We start from the raw sequence: 13142 nt of genomic DNA, 5'->3' as shown, positions 1-13142 counted from the left end.
ATATTGCACAGTCTGTTTTAACACCAAATATCCACCCTTGTTACTGTGTGATTTATAGGCAAGTAGATCAGAAGGAAACAATCGTTGGATAAGGATGTCATGCTGGGTAAGGTGGAGGGTCAGAGAAAAAGAGGAAGACCCCTAACGAGATGGATCAGCCAGGTGGCATCATTGATGGACTCAAGTGTAGCAGCGGTGGTGAGGTTGGCCCAGGATCGGACATTGTTTCGTTCTGCTGTGCATGGGGTCGCTATGAGTCGGTTCTGACTCGATGGCACCTGACAACAACAACAACAACAGATCAGAAGGAATCTCACACATTCAGTTTGTAATTCTGCATGGGAAAAATAGTTTTACAATTTATGTTGTTTTTAGGGAAGAGTGTGATAAGGGGGGATAAAAGCTTCTTAGCAAGTTTTATATGTGTTTTTAAATGTTGTTTTTTCATTCTCTGGACTGTAATAGGATTTCCGGGATGCAGTAGCGCACGCTTCCAGGCAACTTGGAAAACCAGTGATTGAGGACCGAATTCTGAATCAGATCCTGTATTACCTGCCTCAGCTGTATGAGCTCAACCGGGATCTCCTAAAGGAAATGGAGGAAAGATTGTTGACCTGGTAAATACGGAGTTATCGCTGTCCGGGTGTGACAAAGAAGTACTGTTCCTTACATCAAGTTGTTATAATATATCAATTTTTATTGGCAGTTACCTGTAGATTGAATTTTTTTTTTTTTTTTTTGGTGTCCCAAATCAGCAACCTTGGTGCAGCACAAGTTCAGTGTCATGGTTTTTAAAGTTTTCTTAATAATGTGATATCAGAAGTAACCTCAGTTACAAAAATCAAACCCACTGCTCTTGATCCCATCCTACAGGACAGAGTTTTCAAGGCTATTGTTGTTAAGTGCTGTTGAGTTGGTTCAGACTCATAGCGACCCTGTATAGGGTTTCTGAGGAGTGGCTAGTGAGTTTGAACCACTGACCTTTGAGTGCTTATCCTCCTGTGCCACACCAGGACTCCAAGTTTGAATCTCTGACCTTTTGGTCAGCAGCCTATCCCTTAACCATGACACTAGAGCTCCTATGCAGGAGTAAGGCCTCATATGTAGTCGACTTTGTTTTATATCTTGGCTTTTGATAATCAAGAGTTTTGAACTTCAGCTTGCCTGATACATTCCAGTTGGAAACATTTTAGAATGCTTTATCTTTTCTTTTGTGTAACCTCATGGAACTAAAGTTCATTGTTTTTTTTTTGTTGTTGTTTTTTTTTAAAGGCACTTACTGGGAAGTAAAGAGGTTTGACTATTTGCTTCCTTCCTTGTTTGTTTTGGAAAGGCAAATTTATATTTCTTTGACATTGTAGAAACTGTAGATTTCAGAACTAGAAAAGAAAGCCAGAGAGCTTACTGTTATGTGTTGTTACATGCTGTGGTTCTGACTCACAGTGACCCTGCATTGAGTTTCGAAAGCTGTAAATCTTTGCAGGAGCAGAAATCCTCATTATTCTCCCCTGGAGCTGCTGGTGAACTTCAGCTGCTGACCTTGTAGTTTACAATCTAGAGCTTATCCTACAGTGCTAGAAGCTACTTTTTTTTTTTTTTTAACTTCGTAACTCCTGATTTGTTGTTGTTGTTAGTGGCCATCAAGTAGAACCCGGCTCGTGGTGACTCATATGTGCAAAGTAGGATTTTCAAGGCTGTGACCTTTCCTTTTTAAACAATCTTTTTATTGTGAATTGAGTGAAGGTTTACAGAGTAGATCATCAGTTTTGCACTCAACACATCATATACTGTGTTTCAAATGATTGCAATCCCCTCCATATACCATCAGTTAACAGTATTTACCTCTTTCACTTTAACTCTTGCTCTCCTCCCTGCTGTCTTCTACAACATTGTTGTTGTTACGGTGCCGTGGAGTCGATTCCAACTCACAGCGACCCTGTACACGGTTTCCAAGGCTGTAAATCTTTACTGGAGCAGAAAGCCTCATCTTTCTCCCGCGGAACAGCTGGTAGTTTTGAACTGCTGACTTTGAGTTTCATAGCCTGATTCGTAATCACTACACTGCCAACATTAGGGAGACAGAAAAGGCAATCTATAACAAGAGGGAGGTTAGCAGAGTGAAGATGAAGGTAGAAAATAAGCAGAAGCTTTGGTGATGTTAGTGAAAACATAAGTGTGGCCCACGAGAATTAAATTTATTGTTGAAGTAATGGGTGACCCAAAATGATTAGCATACCAGAATAATGTACTTAAATGATGCAAATTTTTACTTAAGCTTTCCTTTATATAATCCATAAAGTACTGTCTGTCTTGAAAATGTGCTTCTACATGTTGGAAAATTGCTAGTTATACAATTAATACTTAAGCCTAACAGAGTTAAGAACTAAGGATTGACTGAAAGTTAGTTTTTAAATGTCATGCTAGGACTAAAATATAATTATAAGAAGTTTTCTTATCATATATTTAGTTATTTTATATATAAAAATTCATCTGAAATGGCTGAGCAGATAGGCATATTTATACAAGTAAGTGTTGGGAAGAGGCTTAAATATATTACTTGAACCAAGAGTTTGCTCTATTATAGATCTGTAGATGCTCTGTTAAAATATTATGCATTCCTACCTAAAAATCATACCAAATCAATGAAAGGCAAATTAAAGATCTAATTTAGAGAAAACTAACCATTACTCAGAAAATTCTTGTAATTCTTGGATAAGATTTTCTGTTTATCAAAATACTTTTCTCTCATGGTGTTTGAGTGAAGACATTTTTTATTTTGTGAAACTTTTCGGTAATCACGTTTTTCCATCAGCTGATGAACTATTTCATTGTGACATATAACAGGGTAATCTACTGAGTGCTAGTCAGTGTAAGGAATGTAACACTACGAAAGACATATAGGACTCTTGCTTTTATTGGACATACATTTTAGTTGAGGAAACGAAAACCCATTATTGTTGTTGTTAAGTGCCATCGAGTCGATTCCATAGCGACCCTGTATAGGGTTTCCAAGGAACAGCTGGTGAGCTTGAACTACTGACCTTGCAGTTCAAACAACTTTGCAGTCTGATGCATTAGCCCACAGTGCCGCACCAGGAAAAACCCACTACCTTTAGTCTATTCCTACTCACAAGAACCCTATGTAGGATTTCAAAGATTGTAAATCTTCACGCCAGCAGACAGCCTCATCTTTATCCCATGGAGTGACTGGTGCTTTTGAATCACTGACCTCAAAGTTAGCAGCCCAATATCTAACCTAGAACAAGACATATCAACAAGAAAAATATCAGCTAGAAACATCTGTAATCTGCAGAGAATTAAAATAGGATAAGTTGAAATGGTGACTAAGGACTGGGTTGCACAGAAGACATTCCAACAAGGCAGAGCATTTAACATTAAAATGGTTGAATGAAAAGGAGTCAGCCGAGGTTCCATATTTATTGATGCAAGGGACCATTATTAAAGCTCTTCAAAGAAGGAATGAGCTGTGGAGGTTAAAAGAATGTATAAGGAAGGCCAGCATGGTGCAGAGATGGGGAGAGCAATGGGAGATAGGCAACAGTTGGCCTGACTCATGGGGCTTTAGAAGCCAACGGAAGGTGGGTTTTGTTTTAATGCAAAGTGCACATTATGTCACATGAAAGATATATTTTTAAGATACTCTTGTTACCTTGAGGGGCGCCCTGGTGACACTCGCTGCAAACACAAAAGATGCATACGTTGAACCCCCAATCACTTTTCAGGAGAACAATGCAATACTTCGCTTCCGTAAACAATGTATAGCCTTGGAAACTCTATAGGTCACTTCTGCTGTGCCCTGTAGGATCACTGTGAGTTGGAATCAGCTCTACATCCATGGACGTGCTTTGGGCTGCACTGAAGAATCAACTGTAGGAGGCAGTAGTCCAGACAAGAAAAGCTGGTGGCTTGAACTAGGTGGGGGGATGTGGAAATGATGAAAAGTAAGCTTTTGGCGGGGGATCTGTTTTATAAGAAGAGAAAAAAAGAAGGTCATACCCATGGCTTCTATGTAGGTCTTTGTTCTTCTTAATATTTTGGATAAATCAATGACTTTTTGTATTTTTGTGTATTATTTTCTCCATACTAAGGACTGAACAACAAAGAATTGCTGATATATTTGTAAAGAAGGGACCATATTTAAAAATGTATTCTACATACATCAAAGAATTTGACAAGAATATAGCTTTGCTGGATGAACAGTGCAAGAAAAACCCAGGTTTTGCTGCTGTTGTTAAAGACTTTGAGGTACTCTTCACCACCCTCTCATGGTGAACATTTCTTAGTTTTTAACTCAACCTTTTCTTTTATTCTTCTGAAAACCCACCTACAATGCTGGATGACAAAAATACTTTATGTTTCCCTTTCAGTAAACAAATAGCACAATTTTGATATTAAGAAAAATGAATACTATAGCTATAGCATGTGTGTCAAATATGGGTGTTTGGACTCAAAACTATAAAGTGGTAGCTTGATTTGATAAGAGATAAAGTGATATAAACAATTCTTTTTAGTTGGTTTTTAACTGATTACCATAAAATGTTATTTAAGCCCTATCTCCATTTTTGGGTATAATTTGTGTTTCTATATAAATGGAATTCTGGTAGTGTAGTGGTTACGAATCAGGCTGCTAACCTCAGGGTCAGAAGTTCGAAACTACCAGCTGTTCTATGGGAGAAAGATAAGGCTTTCTGCTCCCGTAAAGATTTACAGCCTCGGAAACCCTGTACAGGGTCGCTGTGAGTCAGAACCGACTCCATGGCACACAACATATGAATGGAAAGTTTCTGGCAGTCCCCAAAATACTATAGGAGTTCTGTTCCAGTGACTCCATTGTAAGTCAGTTCTAAGTAAGTCTAATACCTCTTTCTTATTTAAAAAAAAAATTTTCATTATTATTGTCTTTTACTATCAGGTTCTTTATAAATCCAATCTATATTTGCCTTTGGGGGTTGGAAACATTACATATAGCCATTTAGTGGATAGCCGAGCCTGCTAACATCAGCAAATTACATACTACAACATTGTTTGTAGTACAAATTTCTTATGATAAGATGTAACACACACACACACACACAAAGGACAGTTTGTCATAACTTTGAATACATCTTAAGTTGGGGACTTCATGTAGTAAAGTATCACTGATTTCTCATATGGACAGTGGAACTTTAAATCATTTGTAAACCTGTTTTTTTCTTTTCCTAACTCTATTGTCTTTGTGCTATTAAAAAGAAATGTAAGGTAACTATGGTAACTGATAGCTGATCTACATTTTGGTCAGTGGTCAGTGTCCTTAGCAACAAAAGAAGACATGAGAGGAAGGAATTTAGCTCTCGTGATTAATGATGCTTGCATTATCTTCATAATTTCATGATTATTCTTTGTGTCAAATACTACCACCCATTGCCATTAAGTTGATTTTGACTCATACGGACCCTATAGGACAGAGGACATCTATTTCCATAAAGATTTATAGTCTTAGAAACTCTCATCTTTTACTGGAATAGCTGGTGGATTTGAACGGTCAACTTTGAGGTTAGCAGCCCAATGCTTAGCCACTGTGCCCACAGGGCTCCTTTGTCAGACACCAAAAGTGCATATTTAAGAAAGAAAAAAAAAATGAAAACAGCCTTCTCTCTCTTCCTGAACTGTGTAATGAATAGGGCATTTTACTGTGGCCCTAAGAATGCATGGGACATTTTCACTTTTTGATGTCACTTTACAGCAAATGCTGCCTAGGTTAGGGAATGCTCAGTAATCGGCAGAGGTGTCTGTTGTACATAGTAAGAAAATAAATTTTCAAGGCAGGTTGAAAATGTCCTGTGATAAGTAAAAATGATTCTAGAATGTCCATCTGGGCCTCACTATAGTTTTGAGGGCTATCATTTATAACCATTCATCTGAGAAAGAGTTTTACATTCTTCTGGCTTTTTAGAGAAGAGACATTTGACTAGACTGCTTGTTGGGTGGTCTGTCATTTCCATAGTTCTTTCCAACCACCCCATTCTTATCCTCAGTGTAGTCACCACAAGATGTCATTATTTGAATCTTAATTCCCAGGAGCTTTATTTCTGCTGCCTTGTTTTGGGGACAATGCATCATCTTCTTGTTTCATTGGAGTTTATTTGTATTTATAAGTATGCTTCTCTGTGTGGGATCTACTGAGTAGGGTGGGCTCTCGCTGGCTTAGAATTCAGGCCGTGACTGTCCTGCTGTGTATGATTGGTATGAACACACTTTCCCCATGAGTCAGTGAGTGCTTTCAGAGACCTTCCTAAAAGAGAGGGTGTGCCTAAGGCAATGTTTTACATCCTATTTTGTAGTATCAACTGGGGTCTTAAAAACTCAGGAACAACCATCAAGGTACAGCTATTGGTCTCTGCCTGTCCAGAAGAAAGAAGCAAGATAAAAATCAAAGACATATGAAACAATTATTCCAATGGACTAATGGAACACATGAACAGCAGTTCACACTACACTGAAACCAGAAGATCTAGATGGTGTCCGACTACCACTACTAACTGCTCTGAAAGGGATTATGTTAGGAGGGAGAAAATGTAGAACAAAATTCAAAATAAAAAAAAAAAAAGGCCAGGTTCACTGATGAGATCGAGACTGGTGGAACCCCTGAGATTATGGCTGTTAGTCATCCTTCAGATCTGAAGACAAAATTACACCCATGGCTCAATTTTCAGCCAGTGATAAATAGACCTATACTGGGAACAGTAACACTGGTGAGATCTGCACACCTTACACTATTCAACCATTTGAGATCGACAGGGCAGCATTTACCCAAGGGCAAAGCTCAGAAAGTTTTGGAAAGAGGGAGGAATGGAAACAGGAACTACAGGGAGGAAGTGGGATAAGTGATGTTGCATTGTGGGGATTGCAATCATGGAGATGAAACAAAATATGTATCAATTATTGAATGTGAAATCGATGATCTGCTCTGTAAACCTCCCAGTTCACTATAAAAAATTAAGAAGAGAGAGAATGCATTAGATGATGAATCTAGTTCTACTCTTAGTATAACAAAACAAAAAAATTCATTGCCATTGAGGTAATTCCATCTCATGGTGACCCTGTATAGGGTTTCCTAGGCTGTAAATCTTGATGGGAGCAGAAAGCCTCATCTTTCTCCCATGGAGTGACTAGGGGGTTTGAACTGCTAAACAGTGCTTGTCACTAGCTGTCCAGTGCTTATCCTACAGTGCCACACCAAGACTCCTAATGTAACAACTGTGCTTTAAAATAAAAGGGAGCTTTGATTTTAAACTCCTTCTGGAGTTGTGAGATGTTTTCAGTTTAGCTTCCTGGACACTTGTATCTGGGTGTCTTAAGCCAAACTAATTGCTATTGAGTCACTATGTGCTAGAGCACAACTTTACTCTGTAGGATTTTCTAGAGTTGTTTCTTTGGAAGTAGGTTACCAGGCCTTTAAAAAATGCTTGTATTTACTTTGGCTGCCTTTTCCTTTCAGATGAGCCCACGCTGTGCTAATCTGGCCCTCAAGCACTACCTGCTCAAACCTGTCCAGAGGATTCCCCAGTACAGGCTGCTGCTGACAGGTGGGCTTTTCCAGCAGTTTACCTGCCAACCTGCTGCCCTTTTACTGTTCATATGAAATTTCATGAGCATCTCTCTTTTTACTTTACTCCAATAATAGCCTAATAATTGGATTTGTAGATGACTTCTATACCTTACATACACACTGCATAAACTAAGCTGCTTTGATCATACCTGGAATTTCTTTTTCTCAGAACACATTTCACCCTCCTAACTCCATCCTCCTTTATTTTACTTGAGTATTACGATTAATCCCAAGAAGGTCGCTTGATCACTTGAGATGGCATTTAGATGACCACTCAAGATGGCATTTAGAAGTTCACAGCCACATATTTCTCTAATGTTATCTTGGTCCACATCACTTACCTCAAAGGTTGGATGTAAGGACTTAGATTGAGGTAAGCAGTGCGTTGAATAATGCTTTTGTCCTGTTGTTGTTGTTAAGGGCTGTTGAATCAGTTCCAACTCATAGCGACCCTTCATAGGGTCTCGAAGAAGTGGCTGCTTGAGTTTGAACCACCAACCTTTTGGTTAGCAGATCAGTGCTTATCCTACAGTGCCTCACCAGGAACCCATAGCAACTTCTAAGTAAGTGGTATGGGCTATTAGTAGTAGCAGTTCCTTCCTTCTGCTCTATGTCCTCCTCCTCCTCATTATTATTATTATTATTTTATTGATATAACGTGCTGTTTCACTGTATCTTCTTAGACTACAAGCTGCAAGAGGGCAGGTCTATATCTGTTTAGTTTACTACTCTAATATTTAAAAACAAAAACCTAATAGCTGCCATTGGAATTAAGCCTACACACTGTACTCAAGACTTTATATTCATTTTTTTAAAAATTCTTACCATAGCCAAGCAAATTTCACATTATTTTCACAAAGGAGATTAACAGATTTATTTTGGTTTAGTGGTTTGGCAACCTAAAGATAATTAATATAATCTCTGAACCTAACATAGATACAATACATACTGTTAGGTCTTCTTGAATGGATTGACTGTGAATTGAATGTGCATTCATTTAGTATACATACATTATAGGCACGGTGGCTCCATATGATAAGCACTGGATTGCAAACCACAAGGTCAGCAGTTCGAGCCCGCCAGCCTCTCTGTGGGAGAAAGATGAGGCTTTCTGCTCCCTCGAAGATTTTCAAAGCCTTGGAAATCCTATGCAGGGTCATTATAAGTCAAGACCAACTCCAAGGCTCTTAACAACAACATTGGCACCAATAATGATACTGAAATAGACAAAACAAGAATTCTATTGAAATAGACAAAAACAATGAAATGCCACCACAATTCTAAATTTCATCTGTAATAATTTTATCTAAACAGATTCTGACGTTCTTGGTTCTTACTGTTGTTAAGTGCTGTCAAGTCGGTTCCGTCTCATAGCGACCCTGTATAGGTTTTCCAATTAGTGGCCTTTAAAAAACAGAGTGTGTGTGCTGTTTCCTTAAATCACTTTGTCTTAAGCCATGAGCTATCTTGGAGGTAGCTGGTGAATCCTGGAAAGCTAGAATTTCCCAGTATCTCTTTCCTCAAAGACTTTAAGCTTCCCAAGCTTACCTAGTGACAGGCAAGCTGCTGATGGAGAAGGCCTAGGAAGGCAAGTGTTTCATTTGAATTTCTAACTGTGAATCAGGCACTCGATTTTTTTCCTGGGATGACATAGGCAGACCAAATAATCTGAGGATATCCTGTCCATCTGTACTTTCTTTCCTCTCCCTTTGCCAGAGATTTGGAATATACAAGACAAAAGGAAGTACTGATGCACTTGTTGTGTATTTGCTAGATAAAATCTGAGCTCGTTCATAAACCAGCCATGCATTACTTAAACTGTTTCTACAGCTGTCAAATGAGGTACTGTTTTTAATGGCAAAAAACCCCAAAAACCCAAAACCCCAAAATCTATGGTTTCAAATGTAGGAAAGACGGAACAAGATCATGAAAGTTTAGTATAGAAATATTTTTATCATATCATGTCTGATATAAGTAGTAAAAAAAAAAAAAAAAACAAAATAGAAAAACCCAAACACCTACATCATCTTTAATTCATGCTGAGTTTATTTTTGATTGAGAAATGTCGAAATAGCAAAAGCAACTTATAAAAATTATCTTTAAAAGAACAGATTTCATTTATTTTATATTACCAATATAATGTGAGCTTGAGATTGTTTTCAGTTTTGAGCTGCCATTTGTTTCATTTTAAAGCTATTTCATTTCTCTCTTCAATTGGAAAAATCTGTGCTGCACAATATATTTTATATAGAAGACTCTCAATAATTGTGTATTCACTAAGGGACAAATGAATGGCTCCTTCAAGGTCACAAAATCAGGATTAAAGTTAAAGAACTGTGTGTTCTTTAAAGTTAAAGAACACTGTGTGTTCACTGTCCTGTACCGTTTCTTTCATGAATTCAAGTTCTTCTGTTGATGCAAGTTCTCCCCCTCCTTCAAGCTGGACCTGCAATCCTCCATTTAACTAGCTCTGTTTATTCCAATTCTGTTTGACCTTTAGAAAGGGTGCCATGTGACTCAGCAAATATTTATGTGCTGCCTTGTGAATTTACGAATTTTTTATAATTTCAATGTTTGTTCCTTAGTTTAATTATAAACTCCTTGAAGTCAGGAAATTTGTCTTATAAATAATTGAGTGTCTCCTTACAATATCTGAATGCAGAAATCATTGACCAATATCATTAATATCCCATGCAAGTAAAATTTTCTGAAGATAATTTTTAAAAAATGGCTGCCACAGTATATCAACAGGGAACTGCCTAAAACTCAAGCCAGATTCAGAAGAGGATGTGGAACTAGGGATATCATTGCTGACATCAGATGAATCTTGGTTGAACACAGAGAATCCCAGAAAGATGTTGCTGTTTTTAAGTGCAGACAAGTTGGTTCTTACTCATAGCGACCCTGTACAGGGTTTCCAAGAAGCACCTGGTGGATTTGAACCACCGACTCTGTGGTTAGCAGTCCAGTGCTTATCCTACAGCACCATACCAGGACTCCAGAAGGACGTTTGTTGATAAGTGCCATGGAGTCCTTTCTGACTCATAGCGACTTTGCGGTTCAGACTGACCTAGCATTTCAGTGCTTATCCACACCAGGCTTCCCCTGTCCTAGGGTCACTGTAAGTCGGACCTGACTGGAAGGTACCTGACAACAACAGCAAAGTGGTCATGTATCTTAAGGACAGATAAGGGCTGATACTAGGGCCTGTTTTGTATTTTTATTTAAAATTCTGATTTTGTGATTCATTTTGAAATGTTTTGAGTTCCTCCTTCTGTCTTTGCTATCAAATAAATGCTCCTTACATTTTTATAGGTTGGATTTTGTCTTTTTTTTGCATCTTATATTCACTGGGCTGATGCCTTTGGATAAAGAAGCACAGTTGTTTAATTTGCACAACAGACTTGTAAAGGGAATACTTTCCTTTCCATTTTAGAATTTGGAATCATTCCAAAGGCACAGAATTTACAGGAGCAGATAGGAGAGAGTGACAGTTCTGATTTATTGATGAGTTTCAGGCAGTGAAGTAAAGGATTCCAGTCTGCCTCCCTGTAAGTAGATGGATGCCTGTGTTGGTTCCTTGGGAGGGGAAGATTGTGAAATGCAGATGAAGTACTGATAAGAGAGAAAGGTTTCTTTTGGAAAACTTTTAGAGAAAAGTGGGTGGAAATTCCCAGATAAAGAAATCCTGCCCTACTATTTTGGACTGCTAGAAGAACAAACAAATCTGTTGGAAGAAGTACAGTCAGAATGCTCCTTAGAACCCAGGATGGCCAGACTTCATCTTTCATACTTCCGACATATTCTCAGGAGGAACCAGTCCCTGGAAAAGGATAATCATGCATGGTAGAGTAGAGGGTCAGTGAAAAAGAGGAAGACCCCCAGTGAGGTGAATTGGCACAGTGGCAACAACAAGTGGCTCAGGTGTAACAATGATTGTGAGGATGGTCCAGGACTGGGCAGTGTTTCCTTCTGTTGTGCGTGGGGTTACCATGAGTCAGAACTGACTTGATGACACCTAACAGGAGCAACAGAGTCTTGATGTGGTGCTGTAGGCTAATGCACCAGACTGCAAAGTCATTTGGATTACAAGGTCAGTGGTTCAAACTCACCAGCTGCTCCTTGGAAACCCTATATAGGGTCGCTATGGGTCAGAATTGACTCAACAGCACTTGACAACAATAACAGCCCACCATCATTCTAAGCCTTTTTGTCTTGCAGTGTCTTTTGAGGACATTATTAGTGTTTCTATAGGGTATTCTACATATATCATGTCTTCCTTCCTTGTAGTAAAAAACTTTCAACCAAAAAAAAATGTTTTCTAAGTTTTTTGAATTGAGTGAAAGTTTATAGAGCAGATCATCAGTCCTGTATTCTGTAAATCATACACTTCGTTTCATTGCAGTGAATGCAGTCCCCTCCACGTACCATCAGTTAATAGTCTTTCTTTCACTTTAACTCTTGGTATCTTCCACTACCGTCATCTTTCCTCTACCAACATTAATAAATTTCAGGAAAACATCAACAAAAATTAGTACACCTTCACATCAAAATAAAAAGAAGGAAAATCAGAAAGATTTAGTAAACATTAACCCAACTAAATTCTTGATAATTTTTCATATCTGTTTGTTTTTAATACTCAACTCAAAAATAGGATTATAGGGTCAAAGGAAGTGGATGTGTTGTGTCATGAACAGTTTAAGAAGATAGAGTTGTAAAATAGTAATAATAAAGTATGTGATTTACTTAGGCAAAAAGTTTATAAAATTTCCTTTGTATTAGCTATTCAAGAGCAGTGGATCAGGCCACTAATCTGCCCTTGGCCCAGAATCTATTTGACGTTAAGTGAAAAGGGAATCTTGAGGCAGCAGTATTGGAGCAGCATCTGCCATTTGATGTTGTTAAGTGCTATCGAGTTGGTTCTGATTCATGTGATCCTATGTGTAGGGTTTCCGAGGAGCAGCTGGTGACTTTGAACCGCTGACCTTGTGGTTTAAGTCAACCATGCAGTCCAGTGTATCATCCTGCAGCGCCATTACACCAGTGCTATTTCCTCCTCATCTCTCTTCAGGGGAAGGATTGCCTTGTCATGCTCTGCCAGTGCTGATACAGTTTCTGGAGCTTTTGCGTGAAGCCCAAAGCCATAGGGAAGTGAAAGCTGCTCTTCTTTATAAGAAAGATGAGAAATCCCTATGCAGTAGTGTAAATTACTTTTAACAGTAAAAATCCTCATCCAGTCACCCACACACCAAATTGTAGAAAGGACTCAAGTGCTTTCCTTTCCTATTCTTTCTTTTCCCTCCTCTCACTCTTCATTCAAGTTCTGTTCCCCTTTGCCTGGGAGATCCTGCCCTTTTCACTTTTCCTACCCAGCTCCAGGCCAGACCTTCCTAATCTCATACCAAATCGTAGCAATATCCTCCTCACAGTCTTCCCTCCTGTAATTTAGCAAATTACTAGTAAATTTCTCTTCTAATAACACACTTTCTTACTTGTTGTTGTTGTTGTTGTTAAGTGCCATCGAGTCGGGTCC

General features: G+C 38.6%; 1 protein-coding gene across 1 annotated transcript in view; it reads left to right on the top strand.

The window, feature by feature from the left end:
- FGD6 (FYVE, RhoGEF and PH domain containing 6) overlaps positions 1–13142 on the top strand; it is a 144460-nt gene that overhangs the window by 79927 nt on the left and 51391 nt on the right. Inside the window, exons 6-8 of the mRNA XM_006871812.1 lie at positions 466–617; positions 4110–4266; positions 7499–7586. Coding sequence (XP_006871874.1) covers positions 466–617; positions 4110–4266; positions 7499–7586 — 397 coding nt within the window. The remainder of the gene's footprint in view (positions 1–465; positions 618–4109; positions 4267–7498; positions 7587–13142) is intronic.

This window comes from Chrysochloris asiatica, unplaced genomic scaffold, assembly GCF_000296735.1.
Source record: "Chrysochloris asiatica unplaced genomic scaffold, ChrAsi1.0 scaffold00174, whole genome shotgun sequence".
Lineage (NCBI taxonomy): Eukaryota > Metazoa > Chordata > Mammalia > Afrosoricida > Chrysochloridae > Chrysochloris > Chrysochloris asiatica.
The sequence above is the reverse complement of the archived record's forward strand: the minus strand, read 5'-3'. Positions and strand labels throughout refer to the sequence as shown.